At 38.8% G+C, this 19,550-nt stretch overlaps 3 protein-coding genes across 4 annotated transcripts; 1 reads left to right on the top strand and 2 right to left on the bottom strand.

Annotated features, from left to right (window-relative positions):
• The first annotated feature begins 1,401 nt into the window (after positions 1 to 1,401).
• Positions 1,402 to 7,088, top strand: agpat9l (1-acylglycerol-3-phosphate O-acyltransferase 9, like). Its single transcript, XM_051423103.1, has 14 exons — positions 1,402 to 1,488; positions 1,819 to 2,021; positions 2,137 to 2,203; positions 3,497 to 3,645; positions 3,801 to 3,946; positions 4,306 to 4,380; positions 4,493 to 4,582; positions 4,677 to 4,770; positions 4,855 to 4,970; positions 5,324 to 5,379; positions 5,604 to 5,689; positions 5,814 to 5,942; positions 6,092 to 6,171; positions 6,562 to 7,088. Exons 2-14 carry the CDS (start codon positions 1,878 to 1,880, stop codon positions 6,668 to 6,670), a joined length of 1,341 nt encoding a protein of 446 aa, XP_051279063.1. The 5' UTR covers positions 1,402 to 1,488; positions 1,819 to 1,877; the 3' UTR covers positions 6,671 to 7,088.
• Positions 7,089 to 9,589: 2,501 nt separating this feature from the next.
• On the bottom strand, positions 9,590 to 11,641 carry myl7 (myosin, light chain 7, regulatory). 2 transcript variants are annotated; one of them, XM_051423105.1, is made up of 7 exons: positions 11,551 to 11,641; positions 11,277 to 11,378; positions 10,652 to 10,727; positions 10,414 to 10,518; positions 10,243 to 10,321; positions 10,096 to 10,144; positions 9,590 to 10,002 (listed from the first exon to the last, which is right to left on the bottom strand). In XM_051423105.1, the coding sequence occupies exons 1-7, from the start codon at positions 11,551 to 11,553 to the stop codon at positions 9,898 to 9,900; spliced, it is 519 nt and encodes a 172-aa protein (XP_051279065.1). In that variant the 5' UTR covers positions 11,554 to 11,641; the 3' UTR covers positions 9,590 to 9,897. The 2 variants fall into 2 exon arrangements, with proteins under 2 accessions (XP_051279065.1, XP_051279064.1); XM_051423104.1 differs by lacking the exon at positions 11,551 to 11,641 and having other exon boundaries at positions 11,277 to 11,402.
• Positions 11,642 to 13,136: 1,495 nt separating this feature from the next.
• On the bottom strand, positions 13,137 to 17,567 carry gck (glucokinase (hexokinase 4)). The gene is made up of 10 exons (XM_051423361.1): positions 17,385 to 17,567; positions 16,841 to 17,003; positions 16,569 to 16,723; positions 16,243 to 16,362; positions 16,032 to 16,127; positions 15,818 to 15,917; positions 15,520 to 15,703; positions 14,679 to 14,834; positions 14,004 to 14,237; positions 13,137 to 13,884 (listed from the first exon to the last, which is right to left on the bottom strand). Exons 1-10 carry the CDS (start codon positions 17,463 to 17,465, stop codon positions 13,737 to 13,739), a joined length of 1,437 nt encoding a protein of 478 aa, XP_051279321.1. The 5' UTR covers positions 17,466 to 17,567; the 3' UTR covers positions 13,137 to 13,736.
• Between the last annotated feature and the right edge of the window lie 1,983 nt (positions 17,568 to 19,550).

Below are 19,550 nucleotides of genomic sequence, written 5' to 3'. Positions count from 1 at the left end.
GTGATCACATCTTTTTGGATGAGAAGTTAGATTTTTGGACATGAATTGTATCATCATATGGTATATATCACTGGTATGTTACTGTGGCAAGCAGCCAGTTTTCTTTGCATCTTTGGTGGAAAGAGGTTCAGTCCCAGAATGAATCGCGCTCTTATCATTCCCAGAGACATTACCCAAACTGACCCCCTGAAGTCCCCTGTTACAGTAATGTGCAACAGACTGTGAAATGTATGAACCTGGAAAATAATCAGGACCTTTTGTTAGTCTTAGGTGGGAGAGAGAGGCTTTTACAAAGAGATTTTGTGGCCACATTCCTCATAAAGGCTTCCCTGTGTTGTGGTGAGTAACATGTCTGAGAGGTTTGGGGAACTTTACAACAGTCGTTACTGTTTCCCAAAATGCATCAGTTTCAGGTCAGCATTTTAAGCCGCTGACTCAGTGATCGATGCTCCCAAAGGACAAGAGAAACTGAAAATCATTATATGTCTGCAAAAAAGGAAAAAATATGTTTTTTCTAAGTTTTTTTAACCCGAAACATTTTATCACAAGGTCCACTTACTTCCTGGAGCTTTTTCAGGAGCTTTCAGCCATACCCTGTGGTCTTCGTTAGTGGGTAGAGTTTATTCAAAAAGGGCTCTCATGGAAAACTAGTGGACATATATCATTGCCATTTCCATGCTCAACGTTTGTGTTATTTTATTGCACTTTTGTATGATTTGACTTTATTTATTAATTGAATCACATTGAGATCAAGATCTGTTTTAAACCTAGAACCTAGAACGCAGATAAGATACAACCTAACACAGCCACACAGAATAATCTCTAAGGTTCAAAATTAAAAGTTAAAATCATGAAAAGTTATGAGACTTTCAAGTTTCTTAGTCCTTCGTAATCCAAATCAAATCAAATCAAATTTATTTATAATGCACATTTAAAAAAAAAAAAAAGAAACCCTTGGTGACCAAAGTGCTCTACAAACCAGAGCGGGTAGAGGAGACTATAATTAAGAGAAACACTTAAAACAAAATACAGATATGATCCAGATAAAAAAAATTAAAAATAGGCACCAGACAAAATCAGCCACATCAGGAGGCTTGAAAATAAAAGTATGTTTTAAGCTTGGACTCAAAAGAGCCAATGGAGGGGGCAGAGCTGATCTGACGGGAGGATGCTGTCCCACAGTCTAGGGGCAGCAACAGCAATTTTTCATTCTATTTACAGGTAATATGGTACAAAGTACTGGAAGAACGTCTTCCTAAGGTCATTATTTACTCATGGGGTATTAAGAATTAGCCATTTTGGAAGAACATAAACTAGAACATAATTAAATGTGCTGCAAGTGTTGTCGTCTGCACCTCCCTTTCTGTCCACAAGGGGCGCTGCTGGGCGCTGCTCCGTGAACTTTGTTCTAGTAAATGGGCGTGTTTGCTCTGCTCATTCCTTTGAGTTACTCTCCGGGTAGAAAGGACATGGACTTAAGGTTGACAGGTAAGATGAGCTCGTCTAACTCGAAAATAATACTGCTGGTAGCTGTAGAAAGCAGAAATAATGCAGTCGCGTACACACTGTTTTAGTGTAAGTATAGAAGAGCCCTGCTTCAGTTTGGTTATACATAGGTTTGTTTATATTGGCAGGAACACATGTGAGAGTGATCGTCAGTGTTTCTGTGCGCCCTGTCACTGTGTGTCTGTGAAGCGTCCTGTGACCTGCTGAGGCTTTGCTCCTGATTAAATTAACTGGACCGCTTGTTTTGCTCTCTTTGTCATTGTGGTTGTTTTTGACCTTGATGTTGTTGACCCCCCTCACACACACATACAGGACTACACTACCTCTGAGCCACAGGGTTGCTCTTGGACACATCAGGGACTAAGGTGGAGATGGAGGATTTCTGGGCAGCGGCCATTTGGGCCCTGGAGATCTGGCTGTACCTCATTATCAGCACCATCATGATCCCAGCCATGTTTGGATTCTCACTGGGCATCTCCGAGACCTACATGACAATCCTGGTCCAAACCTTAGAGGTACTGTTGTTTATGTTGTTTATGTTGTTTTGTGCCTTTATTTTGGTGCTGTGCATATATTTTTAAGAGATATGAGACATGACCATGAATGTCTCCTTTCTGTCCTCCTCTGCAGTGGGCCACTCTGAAGATACAGAAGGCAAACGCTGATGAGCGAACACTCAAATCCTCTCCATCGAACGGTGAGTAGAGACACTGTGTGTCTGGAAGGATGTTCGTAGTAGACAGATCAACATAAATGTTTGCGGTTCTGGAAAAAAGTTGTCATATCCTTTATTGTGAAATGGTTTGTGACAGATGTTACGCTGTCCTACTATTTCATAAGACACTTTATTACAAGTCTGAGCATGTTGCAATAGTATTGCCCAGCTTTGAGAGAGTAATTGATTTACCTGTGCAGTTCTGAATGCTTTAATTTCTGTGTACAGATACATTTCTGATAGCCCCATGACCTTTAATGATTTCATTTTGGACTACAGGACTGTCTCTGTCTGGCACTGTGACTCGGTTAACTTGAGAACTTTTACAATAGGCAACAAGGTGAAGTTGCTCCGGGAACTCTGCCTATCTCACAAGACGCAATTACTCAACTTGTTATCAGTCCCTGAGCTGCACAGGGTGGTATCCCCTGTTGTAACACATAAAGATGTTAGTTATATCAGCAGAATGTGGCCTCTGCAAAGTCCAAAGTATGTCAGTGTTACATTTTTAAATTTGGACGATAATACAATAAGTGAGAGAGCTTCATAAACAGAGATAAGGAGGACATTGTGCTCAAAGTTTTGATTGAATATTCATTGAATTCAGGGTTTGTTACTCCAGGTTTTGGACTTTGTCCTCTGAGTTATCAGATAATGTGGAGTCTGAGTTGAGGTCAACTCTTAACTGTTCTAAGACCTGTTAGGTGGAAAGTGTAACTAGGCTGCAACTATCATTAGTTCTCCTGTTGTTTATTATTATTATTATTATTATTATTATTATTATTATTATGTATTACAGGTCAAAAGGTGAAAGGTCATGTTTTAGGTGGGTTGTTAAAACATTTTGTTGGCTACGGTACATTTAAAAGGAAAGTCCCTGCTGCGATGAGAAACCTAACGCAATATCTGGGCTCTCACTGTATCAAAGGCAGTTTTTCATGTTGAAATGAGCTTATTCTGCCAAATGACACACGTATATCCTTGGATGACGCAGAGCTGCCGTTACTGTTTTCTTTCTCCTCTGAAATGTATGTCCCAGGATGACTCTATGCTGTGTTTTACTGTTTCTTCTGTTGACTCAAACCATTTTGTTTTCTAACACTATTATCAACACAATCTTAAAAGACATGGCAAAGCTGACTTCTCTTCCAAATTACGACTAAGATAATGAGTCCTGTGCTGTGCTGTGCTGTGCTGTGTGTGTGTGTGTGTGTGTGTGTGTGTGTGTGTGTGTGTGTGTGTGTGTGTGTGTGTGTGTGTGTGTGTGTGTGTTAGGTCTCATCCAGAGGGAAGATGGCTCTATGGAGAAAGAGTTGGAGGAACTTAGACGCAGTCGCCCCAAACCACCAGTGGGTGGGGATTTTACACTTAGTGACTGTTTCTATTTCACCCGGCGAGGAATTGAGAGCATTGTAGAGGATGAGGTACACTTAAATTTATTAACAAGAACACAGTTTGGTATGTAAATGGTAATAAGTGAATTGCAATCCCTGGTTTTGCATTTCAGACTTTTAGTAGTCTGGTTATACTGGTCTGTTTTTAATGAGTTTTAAATGTCTAAATCATTTTTTTAATGTAGGTGACCCAGCGGTTCAGTTCAGAGGAGCTTGTGTCCTGGAACTTACTGACTCGCACCAACAATGATTTCCAGTACATCAGTCTGAAGCTGACGTTGGTCTACGGCCTTGGCATCTTTGTGAGATACTGTATCCTCGCCCCTCTCAGGTACACGAACACTGAACAGTCTGCTTACTTCAAAGTTAAACTGTAGTGGTACAAATGTAGTGCTGCCTTCCAGACATAGGTTGAGTCAAACCTCAGTGGGTGGCGGTTCAGAACTGTGGTCTGACTAAACTCTTTACTGTTGCACCAAAAATGTGAATGTTTGTCTAATGAGTTCATTCAAGCCCGCTATGAGACTGTGTTTTTTGTATTTTGTGAAGGCTATAAGTGTAGTTAGAGTTTTATCTTGAGTTTGGCCTACAAAATAACTTTTTGTCTGACTATTCAGTATTTTATTATGTTCTGAGCTTTTGTTTTTTCTGCTGTCAAACTGAAAAACAAATGTGTTCCACTTTCTCCAGGATAACACTAGCCTGCATTGGCCTCACCTGGTTGGTCATAGGAACATCTGCAGTTGGATTACTTCCAAATTGGAGGTGACTATAACCATCCAAATAATTTATTAAACATATTTAATATTTAACTTGTTCTCATGGAAATGGTTTCTTCCTCATGCATGTTGGCTCATGTGTGTGGTTTTTCTTATAGGATTAAGTTCTGGCTCAGTGAATGGGTCCATGTGATGTGCTACAGGATCTGTGCTCGAGGACTCTCTGCCACCATCCGCTATCACAACCGGTAAGTGAGTCTCCTCATTATGTAACTTTCTAACAAAGATCAGGAATATCTTCTTATACTGACTTCATTACATGTCTTTGCCTCATAATAACAGGGAAAATAAACCCAAAAAAGGAGGAATCTGTGTCGCCAATCACACCTCTCCTATCGACATTGTGATTCTCTGCAATGATGGGTGTTATGCTATGGTACAGAGGCAGCTTAATTCATTTGAACATTTCCACACTGATACTATAGGACATTTTTCATAACTGGCTGCATGTGTTCGTCAGGTGGGTCAGGTACATGGAGGTCTGATGGGAGTCATCCAGAGAGCCATGGTGAGGTCCTGTCCTCATGTGTGGTTTGAGAGAGCAGAGATGAAAGATCGCCACCTGGTGACCAAAAGGTCAGGTTTCCACTCCTCAACTCCAGCATGTCTGTTCAGGCTTGTCTTTGCACGTCTTTCTCGCCTGTATTTTCTCTCTGTGGCTGCTCCGGTACAGAGAGAGGTTGGCATTTTCCTGGCAGTAAAGTCTTCTAGAGTTATCTCTTATTATCCAAACAAGAACAGATATGTTTTGGAAAGTTGCTACTGAACAGTGACTCACAGTTTGGATTCCAGTTCCTCGTAATATAACATCTTCACTCCAGACACTCTTTTCAGATGTTTGATATATTCTCCCAAATGTAAAAAAACTCTTCAAAGGTGCAACATGTAGATATTTATAGGTTTCCATTACTTCTTTGTGTTGCTTCCAGGTTGAAGGATCATGTGAATGACAAGACAAAGCTTCCCATATTGATATTTCCAGAGGGTAAGTGTGACCATGTAGAGAGATAGAGTTACTATATCCACACCAGTTTTATATTTGTCTTTGTCTCATCAAAGATAAGAGCCAGCGAGTGTCGTTGTTTTAGCTCAGTGCCTGATGGCAGTCTGGCCACTGAGCGGAGACAAATGAGCAACCATTTTATGTGGGTTTGGACAGAGCTCACACAAGTCTGTCTGCTTTAATCTCCTGATGTCTGGTTTCCACAGGAACCTGTGTCAACAACACATCTGTCATGATGTTTAAAAAAGGCAGTTTTGAAATTGGAGCAACAATATACCCAGTAGCCATTAAGGTATTTCAGTTCTGTCTGTCAGTCAAACTCCATCCCTCATTCAGATTTATTTCTGGTTTGCATATTTCAAAGTACAGTTCCTCACTTGCATTGAACGTCTGTGTATCTTTTTTACTTTTCTTAGTATGATCTAAAGTTTGGAGATGCTTTCTGGAACAGTTCCAAGTACAGCATGGTCAGTTACCTGCTGAGGATGATGACCAGCTGGGCCCTTGTCTGTAACGTCTGGTACCTGCCAGCTATGCACCAACAGGTGTGTATGACGTGCTGAAGCACATGAGCACACACATGCATAAAGCCACGTGTACAGCCCACGGGTGCTACCCCCACCCCTCAGGTATATGTACACTCACAGACACACATCATGGTAGACTGAGTTTGTTTTTTATTCAAAAATGACAGGAGGGGGAAGATGCTGTCCAGTTTGCCAACAGAGTTAAGTCAGCCATTGCTCACCGAGGAGGGCTGGTAGATCTACAGTGGTAAGATTCAACTTTTTCACTTTCTTCACTTGATTGTTATTTAATTGTTCTGTATATGTAGTATTTTTCTTCTCTTTTTTTTTTACCCAGAAACTGACTTAATTGACTATAAGGCACTGCCTTTTATATGAAGAATCTCCTCTCAAAATAAAGTTTATACTTAATCTGTGACAAAGAGAGAAAGAAACTAACCCATTGTGTTTTAGTACATATATAATTGTACAGTTATATCACAGCGGATGGAACATGAAATCTTTAACTGAATGTCAAACATGAAAAATACCAAAAAATAGTCCCTTGACAGTCATATTCACTGACATTGAACATATGTAGTAAAGTGATTAGCCCCAGTCTCAGTACAGTCCTGTCACCACCTGTCTGTGTCTGCAGGGATGGAGGCCTGAAGAGAGCAAAGGTGAAGGAGTCGTTTAAAGAGCAGCAGCAGAAGCAGTACAGCAGCATGGTGGTGGGAGACGACAGCAGCAGCAATAGTGACTGAGATCCCCGACCAGGACGCTGTACAAATCCCTGCCCCATTTTTGGAGAACATACACCAGGAAACAGACTTTTCTCTGCTAGAATGTTCTCATTAGCCGGACCTGGGAGGGAATACTGCCAAGTGGACTTAAACACACTGTGAAACCTTAGGTACAGCTAAAAGGAGGAAAGTCTCAGTGATTCAAAGAAAACACGAAGTGCAATATTGAACTTTATGAGACACTGACTGAAGGTCTCTGTTTTTACTGCTGCTGAAGATAACATAGCAACTGTTGTGGTTGAGTTAATGCTGAGAAAATGCTCTGAATGAAATGTGTGATTGCAGAAAAGCCACTGGATTCACGAATGTATCTACTCACACAGTCATTTGACTCATTTATGTGTTCATTGTTTTTAAAAAATAAATTTTACAATTTTAATACCTATGGTGTAATTATGCAATGTCAACAAGAACCTGGAGGTAGTTGTACTGTTTCATAACACAACATGACATATTATTTAATACATATGACATAATGATCATTTAAGCATTTAAATATTGCTTTTAAGAATTTAGATCTTGCAGTATTATACTGCAACATTATTAACACTGACAAGCACCTGTAAAACATGGTTCAATTAATTCAGTTCAGTTAAAAGACAACCTGTTTGAACGATCTTCTGTTATTGAATTTAACACTGATAGACATATAGCCTTAGCTTTACAAAAAGGAAACATCTTGCACAGTGTTGCACAGTAACAACCTTTGATCCTTTTTTCCTCACAACTGTAAAGGTAAAGCAAGGACACAAGACACACAAGGGGTTGGCACTTAAATAATACATGATAATGTAGAGTGTGAAAGCCGAGTTCATTAAATGTCCACATGAGATGTGACGGCCTTAAAGGAGAACACACAGATGAGACTTTTTGGATCTCTCTCCACTGGATTTTTTTCCTGAAGTGGGATCCTCGCTGCCGCCATTGCCCTGTGTGTTCCCTTCTTTGGCTCCTAAAAGCAAATTAAAGACAGGTTTCTTTTTAAGTTCACTCACTGTGTGAATGTTGATGCAATCCTGCTATTTCTTTTGTTTAAAACTGTCAGCGTTCTCACCATCATTCTCCTGATCACTTGGATCTGTGTTGCCCTGAGTAGAAACAAACATCATTTAATCAGATGAACGACAGCCACATGACCACTTTGTGCCAGACAGCCTCTTAACCAATCAGTGATAGTCTCTACTTGATGACAGCACTCACCTGCAACAAGTTGGCTTTGTTCTTCTTTCTCTGCTCCTGGTATCTGCAAATATCAACAATGAAAAGAAGTTTGCACGTAATTGTAGAAACTCAGCTGAGTCTAATTTATCTACAGTGATGTATACCACACCAGCAGTGTGTCACAGCTTTCTTTAAGATGTGACTTCCTGCCTTCCTTTTAGTGAACCAGCCAGGAGAAACTAATGGTGTGGTGAAATATTTATGAGCCTGATTAGTGCCTCACATCTGTGTCTCCCTCTGCACAGTTCAAATGACAAACAGGTTGCTGTTGATTCAGACAGGCAGCGTTTAAATGAAGCTGCTTTTATCTCTCAGCAATAAAAGCCAATAGAGATGCTCTGTGGCAAATCTTCTGGGGGGAATATGGGTTCTGTACCCGGAGCATCCCTAACTCTAACAATCTGGTATCACACTACTGTGTTTCTAGTTGGCTATGATTTTACGTTTAGCGGTGTTAGTTTTCATTAGTTTTGTGTATATTTAATTAGCTACTGGGAAACTGGCGATTGAGTGTCTCCATGATAACATTAGCCTTCACTGGCCTCAGTTGGGCTAACCAAACTTGAGGTGACCACAAAATATAACACTCAGTAACGTACAGCATTCAACACAAAAAGCAGATTGTTTTATTTGCATGTCAAAAGTTTTAATTATTTGTGAATACCAGTAACAGTTACACAATTAGAGATCTTATTGTCTCTATCCGTAAAAGAAACATGATATTACCAAATTTCTTTCTTAAAATGTTGTATTTCCTGCAGTGACACCTCTATAATGTAAGACATTTTCTCCGGTACTGAAAAGCCACAACATTGCATCTGTCAGTTGATGCAAAATAAAGTGAATCTTCTTCAGTTGCTGCAGCTACACACGCAGTAATCTACCCACCTTTGCAGATAGGAGTCACAGTTCCTGTTGGCAGGTTTGGTCTTCCTCTTTGTGCCTGTATCTACTCCTACATCCACTCTGCCTGCAGCTCCAGATGCAATAGGCATCTCTGCCAGTAGGACTACAGTTTTCAGAAATCAGACATTAACTCACAGTCATTTGGATGCAACACTGCTGTTGCAAATGTGCTGAAAGTGGAGCTTGCCTTGTAGAGTTTCACACGTCCTCGTCCTCTTGTTGTTGACTGGCTGTTTGCTGTGTGAGCAGGAAATGTGGCTGTGGAGTTTATGGAGATGTTTGTTGTCGTATCCACGGCAACAGTGTCCCAAAAGAATGGAACAGCATTGAGGTCTCCTTGAATGTGAACCACTGACATCTTCTTTACTTTACTTTACTTTACTTATACTGCAGAATATTTAGTAATAGTCCTATATGACTTTACATTCAGTCTGTGGAAAATCTTACATCACAAAACAATTTACTAAGAAAAACAGTGTTTGTTGTCATATAACTGATCCTCTTTCTACTGAAAGGGTTTCATCAATATAATAGTATGATAAAATAATCAATATAAAGCAGAACAAAAATTATAGTAGAGGAAGAATTACTACTATAGCAAATATTTCTAAACTGAAGTAAAAATATTAAAATCACCAGTTGGGTATGAAACCCCTTAATTATGTCTTGTCTTTATCTCATATTCCTTTACTTCTAAAGCCATTATGTATAGTATATGGATTAGGGATGTGCATCTCAAATAATCAAGGATAGGACCTTTTCATGTGTGATTTTATTTTGGTATCACAGCCATGATAAGGAGTTTTCAATTTTATTTCATACAGTGTTTGTTGTCAACAACATGCGCAAATAAGCTTTTGAGGAGCCAAACACTTTATTCTCAACAGCATACAAACAATTGAGCCACTTATAAATACCAACAGAGCTGCAGCATTTATAACCGTTGAACAGTTGAGGTTGAATTAATCCGATTTCATCAATCATTGATGTTTTGTAAAATGTACAAAACAGTTACTGACATGTTTAGATGACCTGACTACACTACAGGCTTACAGTCCTTGTTAGGATTCCTCCTTCTCATCTCCATGGGTGATGATGTAGCAGAGTGACTTGTAGTCGATGTTGCCAGTAGGATCAATAGGAGCCAGAGCAAAGGCCTGATCCACCTATAGGTTTATGAAGTGACAATTTGCCTGATGAAAATGATTATCTTAAAGAACAGTTTGAGAGTCTGTCAATATAAAATAGAAAACACAAACCTCCTCTGCTGTGAATTTATCAGCCTGGTTCATCAACAATCGTCTAAACCTGGATTAACAAAAGAAAGTGTAAAAGGAAAGGCTAAAAACTGTAATGTTACTGCTAATAGTAATAACGTGTAATCTAATTAATAAAATGTATCTTACTCATCCTTGTTAACAAAGCCCGTTCCATTGGGGTCAAAAAGCTTGAAGGCAGCAAGTATGGTGTCTTCAGGATCGGTTCCTGGAGGAAAACAAAGAATCATTTAAGCATCTCCTACAAATTCATTAAAGAAAATGAAAAGATTTGTTTCAATGTTAGTAAAGGGCTCTCACCATTAAGTTTCTCCCCAAAGAGAGTCAGGAACACGGTGAAGTTGATGGGACCCTTCCCCTCATTCAACATCTCATCCAGCTCCTCATCATTGACATTAAGCTTCCCTGGTACACACACGCACACTTCATCATCATCATCATCATCATCATCATCAATAGAGCATACACTTTTTGGTTTTTAGGTATATGTTAATAGAGAAAGGGTTAAAGGTAAAGAAAAGAAAAGAAAAAAAAATACCCAGCTGTCCATAGGTCTCCTTTAGGTCCTGTTTTTTGATCACACCATCTCTGTCTTGGTCAATGCAGCCAAAAGCCTGTAAGATAAAGCACAAAAATAATAATAATGAAGAAGTAGAATTAAATATGTTCCTTTTTTCAGTTGTTTAAAACTGAAAAGTGGGTAGCCTATTTCACCTTGCACAATAATAGTTTTCCAAATGTAAAATTTGCTCTTTACAATCTGTGCATCTCATCCCTCATGCATCTCTGAGGGAAGTTCTACAGTACAAACATTATTGAATTATCATTTTAATTACTAAAAATCATAGGGAGAAATAGTTGCATAGATTATTTTTAGGATCTATTGTACAAGAATCTGTTTTCAGAAAATTGACATAATTATGACAGATGCTTAAATATTGATAAACTAACTTTAAAACATGAAACATTTATTGTACTTTCGTTGTTTTCGGTCGAAATGAACAAAATACAGGTTCTGCAAAAAGGAATAAGTGCTTTGCTTGAATATTTCCCTTCCCTTGCATGTATTTGAAAATCAAAAAATCACAGGTTCCCATGCACATTTCCTCCAAGAAAGGTTTAAAGGGAGCTGTGTCACGGCAGGACAAGACCCAATACCGTACCTCCTTGAACTCCTGTATCTGGGACTGCTCAAACATGGAGAAGACATTGGAGCAAGACTTCTGTCCTCCCCTCTGTCTCTTATTGGAAGCCTTCTTACTCGCCTGAGAAGATGAACGCAAACTCATTCAGTTTGGACACTGATATTTTCTTTACTGCATACCCATGTGTCAGCATAGAAATCAGTCAAAAGCACACAAAAGATACAAAATACAAAATAACATAAATACAGTATTGACTGAAAGAACTGAAAGAATGAAAACGCAGCTGACTTACCATGTCTGAGTGATCTACGTGGACTCCCAGCAGAGGTGTGATGCTGGGGTGGGTTTTTTGTATGGCCCATCTTATCTTCTACCCTCCTATAATAGCCTTTGGTGGGCAGCACAGTCCCTTACATGGCCATGGCTGCTCTCCGTGTGTCACCAAAAGGACCTGATAAGAGGTGAAGCAGCCAGGATTCCTCTGGGCTGGAAATTAGAGATATGAAGAACAGACAGGGAGAGAGGAGACAGGGGAAAGTGACCTCTGACGTTTGACAGTCACTCAACCAAATAAAGTTACTCTTCAGAGGTCAAATCAAGCTCTAAAGATTTTACTTTAATGTATATTTTATGTGCACTATTATTGAAACTTAAGTAACAATAGTGTATGAGACTACACAGCAGACATTAAGCCTGATTATCTTCTTTAATATTATAATTTCTTCCAGCAAATGAGATATGATACGCTCAAGGGTCTCCCAGTGACCTCTTTCATTCTAAAAACTCTATTTAAATGAAACCAAAACAACTATGACCAAATAAAACCAGATTTAAAAAAGCAGCAGGTATATTATCTAGGATTAAGTTAAATAATAACAACACCTCTCTTTAAATGTATCTTGATTTACTTTGGGACAGCTAAAATCTTTTCCTGTGCAATATACCACCTTATTTACATCTTAAGGGAAGAGCCCCCAAGCCCAAATTTCAATTAGAGACAAGCTTGATAATTGATGACAAAGTGAATGTTGTAGATAAACAGACATACATTTTTGTTATAGGCTAAATAATGGTGCCATAGACTTAAGTCACATCCTGTACATGAAATCCATAATCCCCAGCAACACCACTGGTTCCATTAGATGAACAAGAAGCTTGACCATTGCAAATCCAGAGCAGAGGTCATCTGTAATCTCATTCCATTTCAGATAAAAACATTTTTAGATAAGAAATATTCATGAGGTGGCAAGAGGTTGGCATGGAGACTTTGAGGGGTGGCAGAAATATACATGTTGATTTAATTGTAAACATATATCGCATATATCAATATTTTGCTTGGAAAAGCCCCCAAATTAAGATATTTCAACTCAAAAACATTACATTATTGGGGCACATTAGTATAGCATTGAACATAAATACATACATTTGGAATTAGAAATCAATAAATTGTTTTATTTCCATATCTTCACACATTTTTCCGAAAATATTTTTAATTGAACTTACCATTTAGTCTAAAAAGTGGCCATGACATTTTTTTAAATCTAAATTAATGTGTTAAATTTCATAGTATTTTATACCAAACTTGGGTGACCAGAATTATATTTGTATGAATAGATTCAATTATAAATATTCTGGATCCATTTTGTAGTTTGTTATTGTAATGAAAGCATAATAATTATTGCATTTATAGGAAATAAGATTATATTCATGTTTACTTCATTAATGTAACATTAATAGGACTATTACATCTAGAACATAAATTTTATGTCACTTGAGTTGACATAGAATTAACAATAAGCCACAACTTAAAAACATTTACTAATCCATTTTAGCTGGGGCATTACATCTAATCAATTCAAAGTAAATAGTACAGTATAGTTAGTTTAATTGAGCAATTTTATTTACAGCATTTATTTTACATTTATTTAAAGCTTATTCACATCCATCACATTTCATCATGCACATATGAAAAACTACAACCTACTGGCATACACTCACACACACATTAGGTTGTAAACAACAATTTAAATATACAATACCAAAGAAATATTTTATTGCTCACTAACAGGAATTACTACACAAAAATGAAAGAATTTGATTTTGTTTACAACAGTATTTACCAAAACAATCCTTTTGTTGTACATCAACCAGTTTGCACTGGTTTTTTAATGCATCAATAATACATCCATTTTTTAAATGGGCAAGTCAGTCACAGCAAACCAATTCAGAAAATATTGAAATTGCTACAAATTGGTCTAATACTACCAAATACAGTCTATAATACAAGTTGTTTGCTGCTTTCTCTTCTGCACATCTTCCAGCAGTGACTGTCCACTTTGCTGATACACATCCTGCAGACCTTGAAAAAGGCCAGTGCTGCCGACTGTGGATGACATGTCATCAATGTTCTCAAAACAGAGTTCAGGCTTGCTTCACCGCTGTCCTGCCGGGAGACAGCTCAGTGCACAGCTCCCTTTTTTACTGTGTCAGCATGCATGCCGCCATCTTACAGGCCACTGCTGAGATAAGAGCAGCTCCGCGACCGCTCCCCTCCTCTGACTGGATGAACGTGATTTCACAGTGAGGTGTGAGTTCCCTGACGATTTTGTGGAACCTGTCACGGAAACTGAGACAGAGAAACAACAACATTAGTGTCAGTCAAATAATCACAATCTTTCCTTTGCTTAATACTTTAACATGTTCAGAAAACTATGATATTCAAAAGTTGAAAATCATATTTCTCACCATGGGTGCAGCTTGTAGACAGATCCATCAACCCCAACTGTGATCTCCAGGGCTTCCTGGCTGCGTCGCTCCCGCATCAGGTTGATCACACCAGCGAGCCCTGCGCCACACATATGAGCAGAGCGAGTGGAAACACTCTCACAGACCAGGCGCACAATGTCACAGTCCAGCTCTGACGGCAGAACACCCAGTGAGGACAGGATATTGTAGATTTGTTTTCTGTCCCCAGTGTCACTGAAAGAAATTGGCAACAGGTAAATTTAAAGACTATGTTCACTACTATGTTCATAATACATAAATACTGATATGACTATTATCATTACTTTAGTACACAAATACCACATTTTATATTTTCAGCATTCAAATATTAAAACAGGCTTCTACAAATTCTGCAGTAAGTGAAGCAAACCAAATTGCTTCGCCACATTCCCCATCAACACTGTTATATAAGCTGATGTCATCAGCATACATATATATTTATGTTATATAACACAACAGGCTTTACATTATCATTTGCTTTTTCCCCCCCCATAAGCTTAAGCAAATGCATTGATTGTCTACATGGATAAATAGTCTTAGTCTTATCTTTTGTCTGATTTTTTATAAGCAACTTTTGTATGTAGTTTTCTTAAGTTGGTGGATAACTGCAGCCTTTTAGGATTCATTCATGCTCACCTCTCCACCTGTGAGACGTAGCGTGTCTCAAAGCTGCCACGTGTCTTCAGTTGCTCTGACGCTTCACCATTAAACAGCAGATCTTCATTCACCAACTTCATCAGAACAAGCCTGACCAGCTCACCCATATACTTCCCACTGATCAGCTTCTCATAACTACAGGAGACAAGAAAAAGAGAAGAGACAGATAGCTTTAAAAACAGATAAATACTGAAAGGAGGAGGGGGGAATTAACTAAGGAGAGTATGTTGAAATAGTGGAAGAAAGAGGAAGGTCATGCACATCACAAAACACATGAACAAACAACTTTCTCTCTCTACATGGGCTGGGAAAGGAGAGGAGGGCGGATAAGGATGCCAACGTCAATGCTAAAGAGGCTGAATGAGGCTGGCCTCAGCAGTTGTCTGTGCAAAGGGGCTGCCAGTGCAAAAGGTAAACAGCCATTAGGCCAGCAGGCACTATGGCAAGCAGCAGAGAGGGATCATTAATCTGACACCCCCATCCGCTGACTGACCACTGACGTATGAGGGCTCTTGCCATTTACAAACATCCTCGGGAAAAAGAGCTGGTGGCTTAGCAACTACACAGACACCTCAGGTGAGAATCAGGTGAGTATTGCCACAGGAGGATGATTAATTCAGAAAAACAATAAGAGAGTGAAGGAAAGAGTGTGTGGCACATTTTAAATTACAATACAAATCTCACTACCGTCACCTTCGATGACATGCTACTCTGAACTTGAATCTACACTTAAATTCATGTGCATACAGTAGATGAAGCTGGAAGAGATATGTTGTAATCAAAGAAGTGATCAGCTGTCTTCTGGGTGTGTCTGACTCACAGCTGATGTCCGGGGTTAATTGAGGTCTCATCCACCACTCTGTCGTATTCCAGCCGGAACTCCTCCAGCTCACCGTTGTCTCCAAATGCCCCCCACTCTGTGTTCACACACATCCGGCCCTCCTCCCCTTCTACAAGCTCCACAGTCCTCATCTCCTCCATGTAACATGCATTACAACCAGTACCTGGTCAAAAAAAGAAAAAGAAAGAAAAATGTAGGTGTGCTTGAGTATGTGAGTCTCTGTATTCATAAGTGCATATCAGTAGTGAAATCATGCAGTGTGTTAATAACTACTTACCAACAATCATTCCCACTTCACAGCTGCGATCCTCATAATAGCAGGAAATCATGGTGGCTACTGTGTCATTCACCATGGCAACCACATCCATTTCAAAGTCCTAAGTGACAAATCGTTTTGCATTTAGAGTCATCTAGCTGTATGCAAGTGTTAAAAGTCATCATTTTGTTCTGTTTATAAATAAAGAAAATCATTCTAATATGCAGCAACTCACCCCTCGTCTCTTGATAGCATCTCTGAGTAAACCCACAACATTGTTCCCTTCTGCCCCAGATGCCTTGAAGCCTTTGGTCCAGTTAAGCAGGATACCCTGTGGAAAGAAAAATGCTATAAATGTATAAAGCCTTTTTAGGGGGAAATGTGATGAAGGTTATTGCTACCCATCTCATTATTGATTAACAGTATGTACAAGTATAACATTGTACCTTGTCAATGTCCTCATGTCGTACAGGAAAGGAGAAGGTGAAACCCAGAGGAAGCTTCTTGTGCTTGAGATGATGTTTGTCCAGAAAGTCTGACATACACTCTGCTATGTAGTCAAACAGCTGCAAAGAGACAGAAAGAGGATATGAGATAGATGCAATAATTGGTGCTGATTTCATTCTGAGAGGTTTAAAGTGTTTACAGAAAACCATATTTAGACATGTTTTTGGCATTGATAGATTGTTTTAAACAGTCACCATTGAGCTATATCAGTTACTGTTTGACTTATTGATGCTGAAAAGGAATTGTAAATACTAGTGTCACTAACCATTTCAGCAGTGCCTGTCATGGCATCTTCAGGAATGGAGTACATCTGGTTCTTGGTCTCCACCTTCCAGCTCCTCTCCTCATCTTCACCCACCTTCACCAGCATCACACGGAAGTTTGTCCCTCCCAGGTCCAGAGCCAGGAAATCGCCCACCTCTGTCAAAACACACACTACATCTGAATGCATGCACTGGCTTTACCTTCTTAGTGACATCTGCATGATTTTTGAGAAAAAAGTGATCATCATCTAATGACTGAGGAACGAGTATCTACCTGATCCTTCAGGGGTGGAGCAGACATAAGTTGGAAGCATTTTGACGCTGGCCTGTTCGTGTGTCTCTAAATGCAAGCCTTTGTTCATCTCACGTTGCATCCTCTTCATGATTTCTTTTAGGTCTTCCTTATTCAGCCTAAATTCTGATAGGATTTGCTCTACCTGCAATGAAAGGATAGAAGAACAGGACAGAAAGTGCACACAGATCAATTAACTATATATGTATTTTAGTGTAGATCATATGCACTGGACCCATTCTTGTAGACAAATTAGATGCTATATTAAAAGAAGATAAAAAAGGCACTACTTTAGAATACAAAACAATGAAAAGAAGTGGAGAGGAAGTTCTGCAGGACGAAGCAGCATCTGAGCATCTCAAACAAGCTCCAAGAGTTTCTTCTGAAACAATATGGAGCGGTCTGTGCGTGGTTAAGACTATAGTTAATTCACACAACAGTCACATGGAATAAAAGCACAAATCCAAGCGATACTAAAGGACTTAAACCTCGACAAAGTCTTATCAGACACAAACGCAAATCTTACCATGAGGATTTCATCAACCGCAGAGCTGTAGCTACAAGGCATCTTCACCATCTGGTCGAGATAAGAGCTGACACAAGGCATCTTCGCAGGTTTAACTAAATGAACCTCTGTGTGTGTTTCTAGGTGTGTGATGAGTGTGTGTCCACCCTGTGTGTGTGCAGAGTCAGTGAAGTGTGAATACCACTGAATGAGAACCTCAGCTGTTTTTATGCTCAGGTGAAGTGGGCTGGCCACACCAGACGCAAAATGCCCACCCCTTCCCTAATCTCACCCCATCTGGGGATCGGGGGTTCAAACATGCACATGTATACACACACACACACACACACACACACACACACACACACACACACACACACACACACACACACACAGCCTCAGTACAAAAAAAACTATGTATGTGACCTAATTTTTTACAAAGTTAAAACTAAGTTTTATGTTGCATAACCTATCAATAACCGGCAGAACATTTTGATAGATTTATATTCAGATATTTTATTCTACATAAGTCTCTGTCATGATAGAATATCCACAATTATTTTATTCTTTTGTTGGAAAATAAATTCTCAAATGAACCATAGAAACATGAATAACTTAATGCTGACTTTACTTATTACAATAAATTCTGAACTACAGGTTTTATGCATCCCATGTTATAATGATGACATTTTAAATAAATAAAATATTCTAATATAATAATGATCTTGTGATATGTTTTAAGTTCTCTGCTGTGCTGTTTTTCTTTAATTAATTTTAATTGCTGCTATCTTTGGAAAAACTCTTGAAAACTCCTGAAAAGGGCACTTTTCAGCCCACTGAGATTTTCCTTGATTTAAGTTATATGTGCAAAAAGAATCATAATCTCACAATAATGACATTGAAGAAGTTTTGAAGAACTGAATACCCATCACTGTGAGGGTATATAAAATATCTATAGTTAAGATAAATTTGGTAAATTATTCTTTGCTTTCATGTGGCAAGGTGTGTGACCTGTGACCTAGAGCTCACCCAACGGACTGAAACTTTAAAACCCACCAACGTAACAAATCGAATGAATCTGAACATGAATCCTGTGATCATCTTCTTTTTTTAATTTCAGAAGAGCAGCGTGCAAGGCCACAGGGTTGCTCAATGAGGGAACTTCAGAGGCCTGAGAGAGTTACGCATATATTTGTAAAATTAGAAACATGTCTAAAATTAGTAACAGTGAGGGATGAACGACCTCTAAAACCAACAATAGTATGCTGCAGGTGAAGGACTCCTGTGCTTATCAGCTGCAGTTGTTTACCAGGTCAGAGGTCAGAGCTTTTCTTAGCTCTGACCTCTGGCTGTGAGGTAACTGTTAACTGTGACCCTCTCCCCCAGTGCCCTGATGGTATGATTTCTAACTAAACCCTAAAAGTCACACTGACATACATTAATGTAAAATAACATTTAATATACCTCTTAAATTTTGATTTTCTCCTCACATATCCCTTTAAAAAAAGAAAGGTTTTCAATAATTTAAATATATTTTAATTGTTTTATCAAACCACTTCTCTAAACAGGAGATACCAGGTTTTGTACTGATGCAACATTTCAACACATATTCTACATGTCTTGTCCATCACTTTATACTATGAAGTGAGATCTACTGCAGCCATGTGCAACTCATATGTTTGTGTACTTACCTGTTTACCTGCACGATTAGTTAGTTGTTTTTTTTAATTGCTTATTTAATTAACTTATAGATGGATAGATAGATAGATAGATAGATAGATAGATAGATAGATAGATAGATAGATAGATAGATAGATAGATAGATAGATAGATATGTCATTAATAAAATACAAGGATTAATTCTAAATTTTGTTCTTTATGTTCTTTACCTTAACCATCGTATCACGACGAGGATTAGATCACAAGTGTCCTGCCAACCATCAGTGCTCTGCGGTGGAAGTTCACTCCATCTTCCCAGGAGTTTTGGAGTTTCTGAAGTTTTCTGCTGTTATGGTGTTTTAACTCGGCGCCCATGCATGAAGTTTTTTAAAAAAATCTTTCATAAGGTTATATTCCCAGGACGTTTGATCTACATAATGATCAGTAGTAAGTCTCACATATCTGCAGTTTTTTCGAGGCCAAGCTGGTAAACAGTGAAATTAAACTTAAAGCAGGACACAAGGGTCA

Source organism: Dicentrarchus labrax, unplaced genomic scaffold, assembly GCF_905237075.1.
Source record: "Dicentrarchus labrax unplaced genomic scaffold, dlabrax2021, whole genome shotgun sequence".
In the NCBI taxonomy this organism is placed as follows: Eukaryota; Metazoa; Chordata; class Actinopteri; family Moronidae; genus Dicentrarchus; species Dicentrarchus labrax.
The sequence above is the reverse complement of the archived record's forward strand: the minus strand, read 5'-3'. Positions and strand labels throughout refer to the sequence as shown.